This window comes from Chlorocebus sabaeus, chromosome 13, assembly GCF_047675955.1.
Source record: "Chlorocebus sabaeus isolate Y175 chromosome 13, mChlSab1.0.hap1, whole genome shotgun sequence".
Taxonomy (NCBI): domain Eukaryota; kingdom Metazoa; phylum Chordata; class Mammalia; order Primates; family Cercopithecidae; genus Chlorocebus; species Chlorocebus sabaeus.
Genome location: NC_132916.1, coordinates 9638718 through 9659392, shown reverse-complemented (window position 1 = coordinate 9659392; position 20675 = coordinate 9638718). Strand labels below are relative to the sequence as shown.

The 20675-nt window shown below is 50.8% G+C and overlaps 1 protein-coding gene across 1 annotated transcript in view; it reads right to left on the bottom strand.

Annotated features, from left to right (window-relative positions):
• Positions 1 to 20675, bottom strand: part of AGPAT4 (1-acylglycerol-3-phosphate O-acyltransferase 4) — a 146110-nt gene that overhangs the window by 8163 nt on the left and 117272 nt on the right. The window contains exons 4-8 of the mRNA XM_008007752.3: positions 16340 to 16501; positions 15534 to 15687; positions 11370 to 11472; positions 8732 to 8807; positions 1320 to 1518 (exon numbers count right to left, since the gene is read on the bottom strand). Coding sequence (XP_008005943.1) covers positions 1320 to 1518; positions 8732 to 8807; positions 11370 to 11472; positions 15534 to 15687; positions 16340 to 16501 — 694 coding nt within the window. The remainder of the gene's footprint in view (positions 1 to 1319; positions 1519 to 8731; positions 8808 to 11369; positions 11473 to 15533; positions 15688 to 16339; positions 16502 to 20675) is intronic.

The following is a 20675-nucleotide window of genomic DNA, read 5'->3' as shown; positions in this document are numbered from 1 at the left end:
GGGCTGAGCTTGCCCCCGCCCTACCAGGGACCCTTGGCCAGCCTCAGCAGCATGGCGGGGGATGGGGGTGCCCCCAGGCCTGCCTTACGGAGATGAGGTGCTGTCTTCTCCATCCTCTTATTTTTTTTCCTTACAAGGTGTGGGTGTTAATATTTTAATTTTTAACATTAAAATGCATCTTAATTTTTCAAAAGGCTAGTAGGGTCTGTGTGAGGCACAGGAGCCAGCTTGTTTACTGCAACCACATGCTCTAGAATTGGTTGGGTCAGTCAGAATGAATGAGATAGGTTTATGTGCTGTGACCTGTTTTGGTGGTTATGATTCATTAGGTGAAAAGGCGAGTTGAAGAAACTCCACCGACAGGAATTTACATTTGCTTGAGACTGGAAAAAGCACGTGCACCCAATTGTCATTAACGATTATCTGGGAAGTAGGCTCAATGGGAATTTTGTCCTGAAACACTTTCAATTTTCTGCACTTGCATATTGCTTGGGCCTTTTATAGTGAGCATACCGCATCTTTGTTTCACAGAAAATAACAGACCTGTCCATCTGAAAGCAGCACGCAATCCCTGTGTGCTTGGACAACGTGCCATCTCTCCCGGGCTCTCCAAAGCCTCAGAGAGGATGCCAGGCTTGGGGAGATGGGGCCTTTCACAGGGAAACCCCGAAGTCTTCCTTGACTCCAGGAAGCACGGGCCTGCTGTTCACAGGGCAGGAAGCAGGCACGACAGGCTGCCCCACCACAGAGGCAAGGAGCAGGGTGCGCAGAGGCTTGGTGCCAGGAAGCAGCAATAGCCTGAGAATCCTGGTCACCTGGGGCCAGCACGAATGCGTGAAAAGCTCTGTGAGCAAGCGTCTGCACTGAGTGTCGTCCACTTGCAGCAAAGGAGAAGCCACAGGCGCCCCCAGAGGAAGGCAGGGAGCTGCCCCTATGTCCCCACCGGCCTCCAGCACAGGGCTTTCTTCAGAAACAGGAAATGATGCCAGTGAGCAGAGCTGTCTGCAGGGGACAGGGAGGGAGCACTCGCAGCTGTCAGGGAGTGGAAGTGGCAGCTGCATCACCACCCAAGAGGGAATGTGTGGAATCCAGCCCCAGGTGGGAGGCTGGACCATCCAGGCTGCGGAGTGGGTCCTAGGCCTGGTATTCGAGGACCTCGTACGCATCCTGAAGTCTAATTTTTCCCTGTGATTTGCAAGCTGAGCCTGCTCCTCATCCATGGCACAACTGCCTACACAAATGGCCTCGGTCCCAGCCCTGATGTCACCTCTCCCAGGGTGGTGCTGTTAGCACCCACCAGCCCCTTGCCCTCCACTCACCCACGAAGAAGACAAGGATGAAGCTGGCCAGCGTCAGGGAAGACCCGCTCCTGATCATGCTGACCAGGAACTGGAAGAAAGGGTAGAGCACCAGCGAGGCCCAAAACAGCCAGTTCACGAGGGTCCAGGGCCGCCGAGGGGGCACCATGGGCGTCTCTGGGAAGGTGCCCGTCCTGTAGTACTCCTCCTGAAAGGCATCCTGGGGGACAGGAAAGAGGACCCTCAGACGCCACACGGGGCTCAGTGGCAGGTCCCTCCCGAGGCCCCGCTTCCAAGATAATCACAGAGATACACGGGTGCCATGGGGGCTCGGCAGAACTGCGGTCTGTGGCTCCCTCCAGAAAGCACTTTGTAGGCAGCTGCTGTCTTCTCAGTGCTGCATCTGGCCGCCCCTCCCACGGGGGCACTGGCAGTGGCAGGGCCGCTGCAGCTGTCACTGAGTGCAGGGCGTGCAGCATGAGGCCTGGCGCCAGGCCAGCCTGGGCTGGGGCTGGGATCCACCCTCTGTGGGCAGGTGCCTGCATCCCTGAGCCCAGGCCCCAGTCTGTCTGATGGGGCAGCAGTGCCTTCCACAACAGGTCGGCGGGAGAGTGGAGTGGCTGCTGCCCCGAAGCTGCCCACAGGGGACACTCCGTGAAGACCTGGCTCACAGTCAGGAGCTCGCCGCACAGCCCAGCCCGGCACATGGCCTGCCTTCCTGGCCTCCACAGCCACTTCACCTCGGCTCTGCAGGGCAGCCCACCCACACCTGCCACCCTGTTGGCCACAGGAGGGCTCTGAGGGCCGTGAGTCAAGGCATCATGAATGACCAAGGGCTTGAGGGCTGCTGGGTATGGCTCTCGGAGGTGACAGCAAACTCAGGACTGGGTGTCCAGGGTGGCTCTTCTAAGTGACTGTCAGACCGTGGAAAAGGTAAACAGGCTCACGTCCTGCCACTAAGGAGATTCTTGGTGGGAACCACGCACTCATCCACGTCCACCCCCAGGGTGTGTCACGAGCAGCTTGCAGAGCAGCTACTCCAGAGCTCTCATGGCGCTCCTTGCAGTCCCTGGGTGAGAACAGGGGGCTCTTGGCCCCACGTAAATGCACTGCAGAAGAACGCGGTGGCCCTTCCCTGGGGGTCTCATGTCACGGAGCTCCCGCTCAGGGACTGGGGCTCAGCCACAAGGAGCTGCTGGATATAAGGGAGGGACCTAGGAACCTGACAGTCAGCAGGAGTGCTCAAGCGGCTGGGAGCTGGGCCGAGCCAGGATCTGGGGGTAACAAGGGGCTGTGGCACCAGGATTCCCACTGGCCCATCTAAGGGCAGGTCCTGGCCGTGAGGGGGGGCCAGGGCAGGAGCCACCTCCAGGGAGCAGAGCTGAGCCAGGCAGCCACAGGGAGTTGCCCGGGTTGTATCGCAGGCGGCTGCCTCAGCGATTGTAAAAGCTGCACGTGGCTGATAGCATGCATGCCACACAAAAACAGGTGTGGGTCACGGTGAGGCCCAGTTTGTGTCCCATAAACTAGCCGAGTAATATCCCAGTTCTCTAAGGAGTCGAATTTTCTGAAAAATGAGCTTCCATATAACTGAAACTTATACTACCTTAAATGCTGAATATTTTCCTTTAACAATTTGAGATAGAAAAGTCTAAAGTATCTCATACTTCCCTTCTTTTCCATTCAGGGTGTACTGAATCATAGGCTTTCTTGGCCTCTCAGAGTCACTTTTCATACTAGTCCACACACTAATTAGGTCATTTTGGAAGGAGAACCCCCAACCCCTTCCCTGGGCAGTTCAGGTGCCTCTGCTCTGCCCTCGGCCCCCAGCAGCCCATTAACAAGCCTGGTCTGAGGTGTCACTTGTCATGTGACTCTGCTCTTGGACATCGGCCAAGGGAAGCTGTGGGGGCTCTCAGGGGAAGTCACATCATCAAGCAGTTGAAGAACAATCGATATGTGTGCCAAGCACTCCCACCCTCAAGCAGTGAGAGTAATCAGATGGCGGAGGAGACAAGGAGGTGAGCACCATGACAGGAGCATGGGCAATGCCCAGAGAGGTGACATCCGACTCTGCCAGGGTAGGAAGCAGCACTCGCCTGCTCACCAGAACGGGGTGATTTTCTTATCCCAGGTTGGGGCCACGGGGCACCTGATAACTAGACAAGGCGGGTGATATTTTGTGCCTTGTTTTAAAAAAAAAAAAAAAACAGCTTTCTTAAGGTGTCATTTACATGCCATAGAACTCACCCATTTTTAAAAATGGGCAAATGTGGCTTTTGAAATTATTTTCCTTAACAGTCTTTATAGTGCTTTTTTATAGTAATATCACAAAAGGGAACTCACCTTTTCTGTCTTGTTTCCAGAAAGACATTTGCTAGGTCAAGATTTTTTTTATTTGCACCCCTTGCAAGAAGGAAAAAGCACTCCCTTTTCTACGAGCCGCAGAACTCAGAACTTCCCATTCACTTTATTTTTTTATTTTTTGAGACAGAGTCTCACTCTGTCGCACAGGCTGGAGTGCAATGGCACGATCTCCTGTCACTGCAACCTCCACCTCCCAGGTTCAAGTGATTCTCCTGCCTCAGCCTCCTGAGCACCTGGTATTACAGGCACCTGCCATCATGCCCAGCTAATTTTTGTAGAGATAGGGTTTTACCATGTTGGCCAGGCTGGTCTTGAACTCCTGACCTCAGGTGATCCTCCCACCTCAGCCTCCTGAAATGTTGGGATTATAGGTGTGAGCCACCGTGCCCAGCCCGATTCACTTTAAAGTTTTGTGTGCGGTTTAAAACACTAACTCTTACCCCCTCCCCTCACTTATGGCCCCTGACATTGCCGCAGGACCTCCCATCGACTGTCGCGGAGAGAACAGCACGGCCAGCTCCAGCCAGACTCCAGGCTCTGGCAGTAGAATGTCCATGGCCGATCTTGGTCATGGACCCATTTTGTAATAAAATTTGCCCCACAGGGAAAGGACTCATGTTTTTGTTTCTGTGTGTTACTGTGTGGCATAGTATAAAGTTGGAACTGGGAAATGTAGTCACTGAACGAAGGAGAGTTGGTTTGTTTCCAGAAAGAAGCATCAACCCACAAGCTGAAGAGGACGAGATCCTACTGAGAGGCGGCGGGTGGATCCCCGAACAAACACCCCCTGCAGCCCGCGACAAAGGCACTTGGGAGGAGGTGTGCGGAGGAGACGTCCACACAGCACACCCACTCAGCTTTCCCAGGCACTCAGCTCAGCGAAGAAATTGTGTCTTAGGGCAGAATTAAGGAGAAGGAAGGAGGGAGAAAAGGACAGGAGCAAGAACAGGAAAGAACAAAGAAGAGAAGAGAAAGTTGGGGAACAGAAAGGAAGAAGTGGCTCCTCTTAGTCAGCAAGTCTGGCAGAGAGAGGCTCTGTGAGGAGCGCTCGCAAACCTCGGCCTCAGCGCACAGACATCACCCGAGTGCACGGCCAGGACTTGCAAAGGACTTACCATGGGGGCCAAGCCTTGAGGCTCCCTGCTGCCCTTCTAAGGAGCAGTACCCTTCACGGTTTAGATGAAAAAACAATTGCCAGTCCCAAAAATGGTTCTTGGCCTTGAAGGTGAGGAGCAGGACTACACAGTGTTTCCCACGGGCCACCATGCCTGCACCCCGAGCTCTGTACCCACCCAGAGCTGCTTCCGACCTTGGCCTCCACAAGACGGCTCTGAATGTAGCTTTTTTTTTTTCATTTATTTCTCTCTAGAGACAGGCTCTTACTCTGTTGCCCAGGCTGGAGTGCAGTGGGGCAATCATAGCTCACAGTAACCTTGAACTTCTAGGCTCAAGTGATCCTCCCACTTCAGCTTCCCCAGTAGCTGGAACTACAGGTGCGGACCACTAGGCGCAGCTAACGTGTAAACTTTTTTGTAGACAGGGATTCTCATTACGTTGCCCAGACGGGTCACAAACCTGGGCAACCTCTGGCCACAAGTGATCCTCCAGCCTCAGCCTCCCAAAGTGCTTACTCCCAAAGGGATTACTGGCATGAGCCACTGTGCCCAGCCTCACCTATTTCTTAAGGTGCACCATTAATGGCCAATTTGTAGTCCCTTCTGCAAATGCCAAATTACAACCTGAAGAAGGACTTTCTGTTAGAAATGAAAAGTTGGAATCTGTTCACCCCATACAATTAAGAAACCATGATGGCTATTGTGACCTCCCTGGAAAAAAGGGGTTCTGAGGTTGTAGATTCAGCCTGAGAGCAAGTTCATTTGGGGACTGCTTTTTCCACAGAAGATCACACAAGGTCATGAATGGTTTCTCAAAGCCTTCAAACAATAGGAGTCCCAAATGCTGACAAGCAAGAAATATTGTGCATTTTTCATAAAGCTAAATCAGGTCAACTCAAAGGATGGCCCTGTTTTCACAGGTGATGCCTTTCCCATATTAAAGAGTATAATTGTGTCACTGGTAGGTGGCGAGTTTCTCTTATGCTTAGAAAGACCAGAATGTTGGCACACCTCTATTGGCTGCCTGCCATCCCCTCCCATTTTGCAGAAACTTTACCTGCCCATGAAATTGAAACGTCAGAGAACTACTGCCCTAAAATCCCAAGGTCAAAATCAACAGAATTGTCTTTTGACATACACCACACTTCTGACTGAAAGGGTGATCATTAAAATGAAATTCTAGTTTGACAAGCTTGGTGGGGCACCCAGATTTGGGGCAAGGAAAGCTTTAGATCTAGGCTCCTAGCAAAATAGGCTGATAGAGAAAGGAATCGTCCCTTGACATCTATTCACCACTCTGCTTGGAGGAACCATGCACCATTTCCGCTTACTGCTCAGCAATCTTCTTGGAAGGGAAAAGGCCAGCCTCCCAGGTCCGCTCACAGACACATACTGCTTAGATAACTCGGTGTCGTCCCAGCCCTGCACGGACAGAGAAAGGGCCTGGGCTTCAGCACCTGGCTTTGATTGGTGAGCTGGAAAACTGGGTAAATCACTTCATCCTGTGGACCTTAACTTCCTCATCAGCAGTGTAAGAGCTTTGGAGTAGATGATCATTTTGAGAACCCTTTCAAGTTGAACACTATCATTTAAATGTAAACATAGTTTAGAGGAAAACACCCTAAGAGACTTTAACAAGAAGGAGATGTGACTCTTGGTTTACATGATGACCACAGTTCTGCCTGAATACAGGAGAGGAAGGGCCCATTGAGAAAAATCTCCTTTGCCTTGATGGATTTAAGGGCCCACATTTATTGTATATTTATTTGTGTGGCTCTTTACAAAAGAGGCTCATTTTCTAAACCTTTTCTTAGCATACTCTTCTTTCTGCTAAAAGTAACATTTTAGGCCAGGTGCGGTGGCTCACACCTGTAATCCCAGCACTTTGGGAGGCCAAGGTGGGCAGATCACGAGGTCAGGAGATCAAGACCATCCTGGCTAACACAGTGAAACCCCGTCTCTACTAAAAATACAAAAAATTAGCCAGGCGTGGTGGCGGGCACCTGTAGTCCCAGCTACTCAGGAGGCAGGAGAATGGCGTGAACCTGGGAGGCGGAGCTTGCAGTGAGCCAAGATCGCGTCACTGCACTCCAGCCTGGACAACAGAGCGAGACTCCGTCTCCAAAAAAAGAAGTAACATTTTATATGCTACCTCAATGATTAGACCAGAAAACAGAGCAAGAAAAATACTGCCTCATGCATGAAAACAGAAGGGGGGAATTCATACTGTTTTGTGCTTCTCTGTCAGGGCACACATATGCATCAGCGCAGACCTCGATAACTTAGAATACTGTTGTTAAAAAGCTTCAGGCCCCAGACCACCTCCATCAAAGCCATCTGCATCAGAAGCAGTTTGCTAGAAGTACACATTTCTAGGTTCCACCTCTAACCTGCAGAGACAGAATCAATGGGGTTCGGGCCCAGGAATCTGCACAACTCATGCTCTAGAGACAAGGTAAACGAGTTCCTACACAGAATTTGTAATTTGTGTATTTGTAAGGGGAGACCAGAGAGCTATGCCCATAACCCACATAGGAAAGAGGCCCACGTGGCCAGCTCTGTGCAGTGATGGTATAAAGGCATCATCAGGGAAAAAAGGTGTCAAGATCTTGATTCCGAAAACTGAGCAAACTTATAAGAGCTTCTCTACCAAATGTGATGGCAAGTCTTTTGGACTACGATTTGCCTAAAGGAGGCAAATTTAGCTTATCCATCACACTAGAGTCTGTTAAGAGTCTTGTGGACTAAAATCCTAACACATCCTCAAGAGTAGGTAGGGTTAAAGTTCTTACTCAGCTGCAGAGGACATCCTGCAAAGTTCTGGGTAATTCTCTCCTTTGAGGAACAGAGAAAAACAGAACCCATGTCAGCCAGCCTGCATGCATGGAACTAGGGGAAAAGGTCATCAGAATCCTAGAGAATATATATGATTCTAGGGAATGACTTGTTTGGGTTTAAAACGTGGTGAATCAGAAATAATTTTTTACTGGTTAATGAGACCTGGCCATAAAAATGCTCTTCTCACCCAGTGGAAGCTAAGCTTCGCTCCTTCGTAAGATCCGGTAGTTACGAGACTCCCCTGCTTGCATATGCTTTTGGAGGAGAGACACCAGTGAAAGCAAAGGCCTTGCTCAGAGAAACGACAGAATAAGTAGGGGGCCCCTGGGGAACTGGAACGCAGACAGGAACAGGACAGGGGGCACCATAGCAGGTTCAAACCCAGCCAAGACCAAGGTGGACCCGTGTAGGGCTTTCTCCTGCTTATTCTGGAGATGTTTTGAGATCAGACTAACAACCAAATTGTTGATCCGGAAGCAATCAAGCCCATGTCCATTGCTACGGAGAATATCCAACCCACAAGCAGGTTCTGCATTAGGACCAGTGGCAGAAAAATACGAGCAGGGGCTACTGGGGCCATTACTTCTTTCTTGGTCCACTACACCTGTGGAATAGCTTCCGTGTGTGTGTGTGAACCCTCCTTAAAAAATATTTGGCGCTGGGCATGGTGGCTCACGCCTGTAATCCCAGCACTTTGGGAGGCTGAGGCAGGTGGATTACAAGGTCAGGAGATCAAGACCATCCTGGCTAACATGGTGAAACCCTGTCTCTACTAAAAATACAAAAAATCAGCCGGGCGTGGTGGCGGGCGCCTGTAGTCCCAGCTACTCAGGAGGCTGAGGCAGGAGAATGGCGTGAACCCGGGAGGTGGAGCTTTCAGTGAGCCGAGATTGCGCCACTGTACTCCAGCCTGGGTGACAGAGCGAGACTCTGTCTCAAAAAAAAAAAAAAAATTTGGCTATGTTCTTTATTTCCAAGAGAGGGTCAGCTCCGGACTCATTAATAACCGGCTCTGTGAGGTCTCGCCTGCCGGAGAAAGGCCTGCTGCCACACAGCCGCACGGCGCACCCACAGCTGCAACATGAACAGACCCCCAGCACCCAGTGCACTGACCTTCTCCTGGTAGAGCTTGTGCAGCCAGGCCGAGCACCTGTCATCGTCTTCAGGGATGTCTTCCAGTGGGATTCTCCTGCAAAGGCAGAGAGCAGCTAGCAGGGAGGAGGTGATGCCCACCCCGCACCATACACTTTCCAGTAACGGTGCTGCCATGTTTTGTTTTTATCTAGGTAGCCTAAATAATGTGGAAGTGGAGAGAGTAATGCAAGTGATAGAAAGAAGGGGCGTTCCACATCCACAATGCAATTATGACCCATGAAGGAACAACCCAGGGTCCAATTCAATGGCATAGACAGATGCTGTCAGAAGAGGGGACACTTGCCTCATTCCATCTTCCCTCCCAACTCACAAAAAGGCCCCCAAAACCTGATATTTGCCTCTTCCAAAGAGGACAACACTGCCTCAGTTTCCACAGAGACAATCCAATATACACAGAATTGATGCATCGGAGACAAGATCCTAGTAATTTCTTCTTAGTCAAGTAACCGACTTACTGGTAATGGCAGATTATCTCCCATCAAATGATTCTTGTGGCCTCTTGGTTAGCCTTGAGGCAGACTTTTTCTGCAAAGGTTTTGACAAGTCAGTGATGTGGATGGTGGGGAATTAAAGTTCTCCCAGATGCAAGTAGCCAGGGCATCTTCCCCAGGCTCCATGGCTCAGACAGGGGTCCAGAGTCACTGTACACCAGCGATAGCTTGGAGACTTGGGTGGCTGTGGGGACTGGTGGCTGGCAAGGGCTTGCTACTCGATCATCTACAAAGGGCCCATACTGAACATGGGGAAGAGTCACTCTGCCACCTTTGCCATTCCTACTTGTTCTCAGGTTGTTGGGTCTTGTGATTTCAAGGGATGTTCCTTTATATTCAATTTTGTCCATGTCGAAGTCTGCATCTGGCTTGATTTCCCTTCTATGGCCTAAGAATATCTTAGTAAGAAGATTTTAGAGCTTATCTATCACACTAGAGTCTTATCTATCACACTAGAGTCTGTTAAGAGAATAAACGATGGGATTCCATCTTATAACAGATTATAGTGAGTGACTTCCTTTTCAAGGCAGTATTGTACAGAGGTAAGTTTTTCACATAATTAGAACTTACCCCATAAGCTCCTCCGGAAATATCCTTTCACCTTTCCTGTTCCTACGCACACTGTACTTTTGTGAATCCTCTAATTCTTTGCTCTTTGATCTTCTGCTTTGGAAATGAGATTTCTCAAGTCTGCATAATATTTCTTTATTTGGATAGTGGGAATGTAGTGAGTTTTGCCCTTTTCAGCAACTTGACATTATCGCCCTTGATGTTTCAGTGCTTTGTACTGACGTATGTTCAGAAAAATGCCTCCATCATTTTTAATGGGCAGCGACGACAAAAAGATGTGTGTTGAACAGCATCAATGCTAACCTTCCTCTGGGGTCAAGTGTGTCATCTGGCTTCAGTGAGTGAACACGCCAGTATCATTTTGGAGCTGATTCTCACACGTGCTTTGGAGAGTTGCAGCTACCTGAGAGGTGAAATAATCTTCTACATGTCTTGGGATTTTCCCAAATAACTGAGCCCAGCTGGTCACTGAGTGGAGCTCCTGCCAGCCGTCAGCGAACATGGGGAATAAAACCTCACTTTACTCCTAGAAGGTCTAAAGGTCTCCTTCAGGCAGGTGGGTGATTCTCCTGCCTTCACATGCCACAGAACTGAGTCACAGGGCAGACTCTCGCCTGCACCATCAGACAAGAAGTCAGTGATGATGTCAATGCTGTCCTATTTTGATGGGAAAGCCAGAGTCATTTTTAGATCAGAAGCTACTTAACTTTGGCCGCCAGTCCACCAAAACATCTCCCAGGAAAGCTGGGACATTTAGTGTGGCCTGGTGGGAAGGTAGGGCCCCTGGATTTTCATGGGGCTGTTTGTAATACGGCTTCTGTAAGGTCTTGAATCAGAAGGTTATACGCCCCTGGATTAGTTCTCCATTAGTGGGCATTTCAGATTCTCTTGATTAGCATTCAGAGAAGGTGACCCACAGCACAACGAACCAGTCCGGTCCCTGACCCCTGTCACTCTGAGTTTTAATGCGTGAATTGCCATTGTGTTTACTATCTGCTGCACCTTCCAATTCTGTTTCCCACCGAAACAGAGGTGTTCGGCCCATTCTATAAGCAGGGAAGGAGAACCAGTTTGACTAATATGTTCTAGAAGTGTCTTCAATAAAATCACTAATAGCCTGGAACATAACACATAAGTAAGACACTGCAAAAGACTTTTGCATTTGTGTCTAGACCGCCTTATATAAATACACGTCTTGTGTGTATTCCATATAGCAGACCCACCACTCAAGAAAAGTGTCAACATATTCTCGTCACACCAACACCAAAATAATTATAAAATATGGCCTTCCATTTGTTCAACCTGAGCTCTTTGAAATGGAAGAGTTGATTACAGAGGATCCAGAAGGAGCTGGGATGGAAGGAGACTTCAGCAGATCATTCACAATAGTAGGACGTGTCAAGTTCAACGCAAAACAGACTGCAAAGAAGTCAGTGTGACCCAGGGATCCCTGGAAGAAAGTCTCTAGGTCATTTGTGATGTGTTTACTTTGAAACGGGCACTGTCTTTTCTGGAAAGGAAACCGTTCGACTTACCTAACATACAAATCTGCATGGTATTTCTTTCCGTTTAGGACTCCCAGCAGTGTTGGATTTTCATTATTTCTGAAATTGAGTGTACAGTCATATACAGCTGAAACTATAAAAAATAAAACAAATACAAAGCAGTATATAGCGTGTGAACCCAATTTTGTTCTGTAGATACACACATTGGAAGACATTAATCAAATGGCTAACTGCTTATCTAGAAATGGTGTGGTCGGATTTCTTTTTTTTTTTCTATATGGTCCACGTGTTCTACACTGAATGTGTATTATCTTTTGTAATCATAAAATCCCACTAGAACTCAGTAATAGAAAACAGGGTCATTGCTGAAGCCAGATCACGTTTTCTATTTATTTTATTTATTTTTTTGGGAGATGGAGTCTCACTCTGTCACCCAGGCTGGAATGCAGTGGTGCAATCTCAGCTCACTATAACCTCTGCCTCCTGGGTTCAAACAATTCTCCTGCCTCAGCCTCCCAAGTAGCTGGGGTTACAGGCACCACTACTATGCTCAGCTAATTTTTGTATTTTTAGTAGAGACGGGGTTTCACCATGTTGGTCAGACTGGTCTTGAACTCTTGACCTCAAGTGATCCACCCGCCTCAGCCTCCCAAAATGCTGGGATCACAGTGAGCCACTGTGCCTGGCCCAGATCACTTTTAAAGCAGTACTGCAAAGTCAGGTCTAGAGGTGCCACAACGATGACTTGTAACTTTCTAACGTGCCCAGCCTATCATTTCCGTCAAGAAACACCGAAATTTAAACAAGTGTGGATGATAAGAAAAATTATTCCAAAGGAAACTAAGGAAGTGTCTCAGTTACAGCAGCATAACCGTTCTGTGAGCATTATTTTCCCCCAGAAAAATAAGACAGCTACAAATTATCCTAGGATACTGATGAGAAACTCCTTAAGGAATTGGATCGTACTCAGTTGAAGCTTCTTGGATCAAGGGATGAAAGAATATAGGAAGGAACGAGTGAGGGAACAGAGGAGATAAATGCACAGTGGAAACTGGCCACTTGCTGAAGTGTAAGAGCACCAGACGGTAGGAGCAACAGGTGGGAACCCCAGCGGCTGTCACCTTTTCCCACCGGTGGGATCTTCTCTAGGGCAGCTGGGGCTAGGTCTTGTCCTGGAGAAGGGAGCCTCTGTCACACAGCTGCTGAGATGACAGAGGCCAGGCACTTACTGCAGGGCCCAGCACACGGTTTGTGTTCAATAAATGATGAGCCAGATACTTCACTGGGAGCTTTACATACGTGCATTAATAACAGGAGTGGGAGAATGGCAGGAAGGAGGAAAGGCACTTGGTCTGATTGGGAACATGCGGAACCAAGATTCAAAAGCAATCAGTCACCATCTGTTTTCTTCTACCTGCTGCCTGACCACCGTGCGGGGTCTGCAGGTCCACTGTCTGTGCCAGCGGGCAGGGGTCCTCCTGATGGCCTGCAGGAGAGCCTGGGAACAGGGCCCGGAGTGCCCGAGACCACTCGCCCCCGCCTTAGGGCTGAAGGCGAGACTGTTCTCCTGAGCCCTCCCGAGGAGCAGCTGCCTGGTCAGGGCTGCTGGGAGAGAACCTGGATGCTTATCACATTTCTCAGGCATTTTAAAGCATAAACGGGTATCTACAGGAACAGCCGTTCAGGCTGTGTGGACCATGACTGTAGTGTCCTAGGGCTTCCCAGTAAGAAGGGGCCACAGAGCTCACATAGTTCAGTGGTTTCAATACCTCCTTTCCTCCGACCCGTTCACACAGAGGCCCATGAAGACAACAGAAGAGGCTGACTCTGGTTAAGCAAAGGAGGGGAGAACCCACGGGTTCCCCAAAGAGCTGCCTAAAAATCAGTGACTTGTACAACTGTCTCATTTTCCAGAGGAAAACCTCAAAAAAAGCATCTTGAAAGGAGAGCCAGCCTGATTCTAACTGCAAGGCACATCGGAAGGAGTGACAGCAGCGACTGCCGGCCCCCACCAGCCAGGAGCAAATCCCAGCTCACCAGGTACTGGCTAAGTCACACTGCACCTGCTCCTTAACTTCTCTGAGCCCCAGTGTCCTTATCTGTGAACTGAAAGCAAAAAGAAAAAGGAATCTACCTTCCTGAGTCCCGTGAGGACATCCTACATGTACAGTGCGTACCGGGCCTGGCATGTCCGACGCACCCGAGACTGGTGGTGGCTATTATTGGAGAGGGCCTTGTTAACTCCGTGATGAACAGTATAGAGCTGGACGGCCTTGCGAGGCAAAACTGAGGCAAAGCTCAGTCAGGGAGCAGCGCTGGTCCAACCCAGAGGGGACGGATCAAGATGGGGACACGTAGCCCTGCAAGCTGGGCAACCCCACCAGGGGCAGAAGGTGAGACGTGCAGTGGGAGGCAGAAGGCCCCGAACAACAGCAGCCTTTGATCAAATGTTTATCATGTGCCAGGTGGGATGCTGAGCTCTTTATCCAGCTTTTCTCATTTAATCCTCCTTGCAACCCTAACAGATTTTACAGAACTCAGAGCAGACTTAGGACCAGAGAGGTAAGGTCACTTGCCCAGAGTCACACAGCTGGTCAGCAGAGGAAACAGGATTCAGTGAGGCCTCCTGATCAGGGAGCCCCCAGGGTCTTGACGCTGCTGGACAGTGCAGAGTGCAGCAGCCTGGGAGGTGGAGCAGGGGTCGAGCAATGGGAGCATCCTTGGCCCTGGGGCCCAGGGTTGGTGTAGAGGCAGGGACTGCAGGGGGCAGGCTAATTCTGACCCTTGGGCTGAGCCCAGAGCAAAAGACACATGTAGGCAGCTGGTGCCCCTCTGTGCCACCGACCTTCTAAGAGGCTGGGCAGAGGGGAAGGAGCTCGGAGGCGGCTGGCCTGGTGGGCCCTCAGTTCTGCAGGCCTGAGTTTGCTGCCGCGACTCCAGAGCCTGCTTTTCTCTCTTCTCTCTGGGAGTAAGAGCTGCTGCCAGGATGTTGTGGGGATTGAAGGTGACACTGTGTGTGGCGTGCCCGGCATTGTGCCAATAGAGGTCATCAAGGAATGCTGGCGACCAGGAGAAGGGGGGATGAGGAAGCAAGGGAAGAATGTGGGGCAGAAGAAACTGGTTAACAGGGCTAAGGGCAGGGCAGGCACACAGAGGGGAGAGGGGGCCGGGGCACAGCCCGCCTGGCCTGGGTTCCTGCAGCCCCAGAAGGAAGCGGGGCTGGCGCTGGCCTGGGTACGCGGGGGGATGTTAAACAGGCAGCAGACGCCAGCAGGGAGTGCTGCCCGGGGCCTTAAACCACCGCTTCAGCCACTGGGTCACCTGGGGACTTTTAGAGGTACCGATTCACCAACCCTGTTGCTCCAGAGGTCCTGATAGGGGGTTGGTCAGGGCTGGAGAAACCAAGGGGCCCCTGATGCAGGCCCGGGGAGGAATTCGGGGCCCCCCACCGTTTGCCTCAGAAGAAGGAGAGGAGACAAGAGGATAAGGCGGAGGAAGGCAGCAGCGTGGGGCCAGGAGCCGTATTCAGCTGGGCTCTAGCTCCCTCCAGGAAGCAGCCAGATTCACCTGAGTGCTTTGCCTGGGAAGGAGCACAGGAAGCTGCCCCCGGGCCCGCAGCCCGGGGAAAGGGCCAAGGGACTGCGGGGGTGTGGGGAGGCTGGCTGTGCAGAAGGCGACAGAGGGTGTTTCTAACTGGAGACAGAAGGGTCAAAAAGAAGACGAAAGCATGACAAGAGGCCAGAGGCAAGTTGTTGCTATTTCCTTCTTATCAATGGCCATTTAGGGTTCCAGACTCCGAGGTCAGCTGCGACAGACCACAAGGTCAGAGTTCAGCTGATGCCAATGGGTGGGCAAGCAATGACCCTAAACCCAACTGTGCTATCTTAGGCGTGCAGGCCTGGACCCAGGTTACCCCATGGACCATCCAGGCACCCAGCACATTTGCACAGCAGAGGGCAGTGCTGGCCCGGGCACCCCAGGAAAGGCAGGCACAGGCCCACCCCAGGTGCCAGCCAGGGGTGCAGGGGCCATTTGTCCTTGGTTCCCAGTCCCAGAGACCAGACTTGAGCAGTCACTCTGAGCTCCTAGCATCAGCCGGGAAGTGCTGGCAGGAAGCAAGCTCTGCCCATCTGGAGCTGGCGCTTGTCTTCCTCGCTGCCGCGGGGAGGCCCAGGGCCACACACTCTTCCTTACCTACATTTCTCAAGCTCCTCACGGTGATGGCGAAGCCCTTGGTTCGCGGCAACAGGTGGTGCTTGAGGCGAGGCAGCCCCTTGGCCCGGGCCACCTGCATGCTGATCTCATGCTTCTTCTCCGTGAACCGTGTGCCCTCACAGTGGATCAGGAACTGAAGGAAGGAGGCAGTAGTCACACACAGTCCCACAGTCACACACGGCCCCGGGGTCACACACAGTCCTGGGGTCATACACAGCCCCAGGCTCACATGCGGCCCCACAGTCACACACAGCCACACAATCACACACGGCCTCAGGGTCACATACAGCCCTGAGGTCACACACAGCCCTGGGGTCACACACAGCCCTACGGTCACACACAGCCCTGGGGTCACACACAACCCTACAGTCACACACGGCCCTGGGGTCACACACAACCCTACGGTCACACACAGCCCTGGGGTCACACACAGCCCTGGGGTCACACACAGCCCTACGGTCACACACAGCCCTGGGGTCACACACAGCCCTACGGTCACACACAGCCCTACGGTCACACACAGCCCTATGGTCACACACAGTCCTGAGGTCATATGTGGCCCCATGGTCACATATAGCCCTGGGGTCACACACAGCCCTACAGTCACACACAGCCCTGGGGTCAAATATATGTGGCCCTGTGGTCACACACGGCCCCATGGTCACATATAGCCCTGGGGGCACACACAGCCCCACAGTCACGTGTCCTGTGGAAGTCACACGGGGGTCCCACGGTCACCGTCCTGCAGGAGCCCTCGGGACACAGCTGCTCTGGTGCCTACGTACAAAATATTTCTCAGGGTAGTCCCGGAGGTGCTGCAAACTGGTGGCAACCGTCTTGCGATCCTGCTCCCACTTGCGCGAACAGAAGACCATCTCGGTGAAGTACCACATCCAGCCAATAATTGGAACGTAGGCCAGCTCTTTCTTGGCCAGGACCTTGGAGCCCTGAAACAGAGGAAGGAGCCCAGGTGCCCATGAAGGAGACATCACAGCCACCTCCCGGGGCTGCTGGAGACTGAAGTAGAAAAAGAGGAGGGAACATTCACACCAGACGCCTCGGGCCAGTCCCAGAACACATGTTGTCGAGGCCATGGACCCTGATGCCCTCCCCACCCTTCAGCTAGAGGTCCAGGTTGTGCTCACCCTGCCAGTGTGGGGGCAGGAGGCAAGGGGACTCTGGTTCTCAGCGCGGACGGCAGAAGTCAAGAAGGCAGCAGCAAGCAGTCATGGATATTCAGGGTCCTGACAATGCTCCCACCACTATCCAGAGGGTTTCTAGGTGATCACCACCATACACTCGCTAAGCCTACCGTGCAGCTGTGTGACACTAATTTATGTACCTCTTTTCTACAGATCTCATTGAGTTTTGTGATATTACAAAATATAGTAATTCTTGATCGCCAAAAATGTCAAATGCTAGAAAATGTAGCATTCCTGGGCGTGAGGTTAACATCCTTCTTGAACAGTTGTTGGCCAAAAATTCATTTGAATCCGATTTTTCCGAGACAGCTCGACCTACTCTGCCGAGCTCTGCAGTTGAGGCAAACGGGAGTCTCCGCTCATGGAGCAGGCTGCGGAGCCCAGTGGGATCTCCGGGCACAGCTGGTCTGAGCTGGAAGTAAAACCCAGACCAGGAGATGTGCTCGGTGCCCTCCACACCCGCTGCCAGCATGTCCTTGAGGCTGAGACGGGGCAGAAGCACCTGCCAGAGACCTTCTTGAGGCTGACGCAGGTGCGTGAGCGAGGCCCCAACAGGTCCCCTCTGAGGATTCTCAGGGCAGTCCTGGGTCCCCAGGGCTTGGTGTGGCCCTCCCAGCCAGGCGTCCACTACATCAGACCCCTACACTGAGGAAGACCAGGGCTTCATCGGGGTGGACGGGGCAGCGGAGACACAAAAACTGCTTTTTATCTGATGGATGTTTATCTTTTCACCTTAATTTTGGAACTGGCCAAGATGCTCCTTGATCAATGGGTCGATGACTGAGCCAGGGATGTGAGCCGTCGGAGCGGCTCTAAACCTAGGATGCCCGCAGCGTGGAGAGCCCCGGCTTCAACACAGCCCTCTCTCCTCTACTCCCCATTACACCCAAGCCTCTCCACAGCTCCGGCTCAGCACGGGGTCAGTAAGCCGTGTCCCCCAACCTACTGGCAGAACAGAAGAAGGTCTAAACAGCCAACTGCTCCCTACGTTAAAAACACAAGACACTTCTTCCCTCGCTTGGAGTAGAAAAGGCAGATACCTTGCAAGTTTAGCATCTCCATTTTCTGATGGAGTTGGTTTTTCACACAAGTCCAACATGCAGATTCTGTCCAAGAGAACTTAGCCATGAAATCGGACTCCGGGACCATCCCCGTGGGTGGGTGGCTGAACTCACCAGTGCGGGTGTGAGGGCTTGCTGTGTGCTGTGCCCATGATATTTTTTCAAATTATATTTACCTGAACTCATTCCAAACATGCGACAATCTGAAGGAGCTGTGAACAACGACTGGTTCTGCAGCCAGGAGGGGGCCGCAGACTAAAGCAGCAGCTGTTGGCCCTGGGAAGGTGAGTGGTCCCTTGCAGCCAATCATGGCTTCTGCCGGGGAAAAGCACTCTCAGGGGTATTTCCTGTCCACAATGCTATAGTGGGTCCTAGTGGCTGGCCTCTGATGACCTGCTGCTAAATGGAAACAATAACTTTGACAGTGATGCGGGTATCTAGACCCACAGATGGTCACCTGGGACGGGAGTCTCTATTTCCATCCCTGTTAGATCACCAAAAGCTGTTTAGATGCCCCACGGTAGACGCGTCCCGTGGGTTATGGTGTGTACCATATCTTGTACAACACTACAGAGGAGTCAGCAAGCAGCTGCCCTTGGGACAAGCTGGGTCCTCTGCTGCTTCTGTAAGTGACGTCCTGTGGCCACACAGCCTCTTGCTCATGTGCCTCTTGTCTGCAGCTGCCTTCATGCTACACACAGGCGTGTTTTGTGACAGACACGCTATGATCCACAAAGCCTAAACTATTCCTTCTCTGGCCCATTCCAGATAACATTGGCAAACCCCTGATTTAGAGCCACTAAAACTTGTTTTCTATGAGTGTGTAATGGCTAGGCAATCGTTTATGGTAAAATACTAAATTTTTAAAAGATCTGGAACAAAGGTGAGTCTATAGCATGATTATAACTTTATGAAAAAAGTAAAGCAGAGAAAAATAACAGTAGTTGTTGCTGGACAGTCATTTATAAGTGATTTTTATTTTGTTAGATTTTCCAGTTTTTTATTATAAACGTATTTCACAGTATTCCTGTAACAATGTCATTTTTAAGAAGGGGTTGACATCAGCGTGCTTTCACCATCTGCTTTGGGAACATAACTGAGGCTCTGGGTCAGAAACAGTTTTGGCTTTTTTGTTGTTTTTTTTGTTTGTTTGTTTGTTTTCTTTTTAGACGGAGTTTTGCTCTTGTCACCCAGGCTGGAGTGCAGTGGTACAATCTTGGCTCACTGCAACCTCAGCCTCCCGGGTTCAAGTGATTCTCCTGTCTCAGCTTCCTGAGTAGCTGGTATTACAGGTGCCTGCCACCACACCTGGCTAATTTTAGTATTTTTTGTAGAGACGGGGTTTTACCATGTTGGCCAGGCTAGTCTCTAACTCCTGACCTCAGGTGATCCGCCTGCCTCGGCCTCCTAAAGTGCTGGGATTACAGGTGTTTTTGATGATCAAAAGGAACAGAAGAGAAATAACTTTCTTTATACTGACTTAATCCGTCTTTCAGCCTTAAAATTTTGGATGTTATCAATACGCCTAGTTTTGATGTTAATTATGTTTGGTAAGAAACATGCTAAAATATTAAGGTAGAAGCTTTTACTTCTTCAAACTGAAGAAATGTCACCCAATACCCTTTCCCTGGCAGGGCTGCATGAAAGAAAAGCTCTAGAATGAGACAGTCCTGCTTCTGACCAGGCTCTACCACGACCCGGCTGTGTGACTGTGCTCAAGACACCCAGCCTTCCTGAGCTCCTGTTTCCCCTCTGTGTGACAAGGAAGACAACACATATCCCCTGGTGTCCCTGTAAAGACTGAATGATGTATGGAAACATCTACAAAAGCACAGAGTTCAGACTCTGAACTCTGACATGGGCGTTGAATAACTCGTAGCTATTATATTCATCACAGAGCAAGCAGTGTCTGAACACCTCCTTATTCAACCCATTTTCTAAGCCATGCTGTAGCGTCACAGTAACAACAATAGATTACATTTATTTAAGCGCAACTGAAGAGTCCCCGTGCACAGAGAGTTGCCCAAGTTAACTCACTTATGACAAACAGACTAGAAACTACTATTAAGTCATACAGACAGTTCCCCAGGCAAAAGGTACAATAGGCTAAAACTGTCATGGCTTTCCCAGGCCACTCAGAAGCTTCCATGTGTGATGCCAACAGCTTTCAGACAGAGTGTACAAGAAAATATACCAATTTCACCAATGCTGGATTTATTTCGGAGGCCCACCTGAAAGGATTTACTGATGAGTTAGATTTATCAACAGACCTGTCTAGATACAAGCCTATTTGGACAATCTAAAATTTTCAGATGGAGTAACCCACTATGGAGAGGGAGAGTGAAAGGGAGAGTTGTCTTAGGGTAGCTGCTTGGGGCTAATCTACTTGGCCCATCCTGAGGACCCCCACAGCTCGGGGACACAGCCAGCCCCAGGACCTGGTCTGCAACTCTGGCAAGTGGGCCAGCCCTTGCAGAGACCCTGGGCATTGGGAAGAGCTGATGCAGAGAGGGCCTGAGACCCGGTACTCCGACCCTGACTTTCAGAAGCTCCACAGCCTCTGGGGTGAAAAGGGATCGGAATGAGGCCATTCGAGTTAGGGTTTTCTCCAAAATGGCTATTCACCAAGGCTTCAGATGAAGATTCCAAACCCCAGTGCTGCATGCAGTATGGCTGGGAGCAGCAGGGTGTCCTGGTCCTGCATGGCCTTCACCCCCACTAACACTAGCAAGGAACCCCTCAGGGGCTGAGGCTCTGTGGCCAGCTTTGTTTGCAAATGTCGTCATTGCTAAAGGTTTCCCAGTAGGGTTACCAGTTAGTCAAATGAGCCAAGGTCATTTATTTCCACTAAATATAAA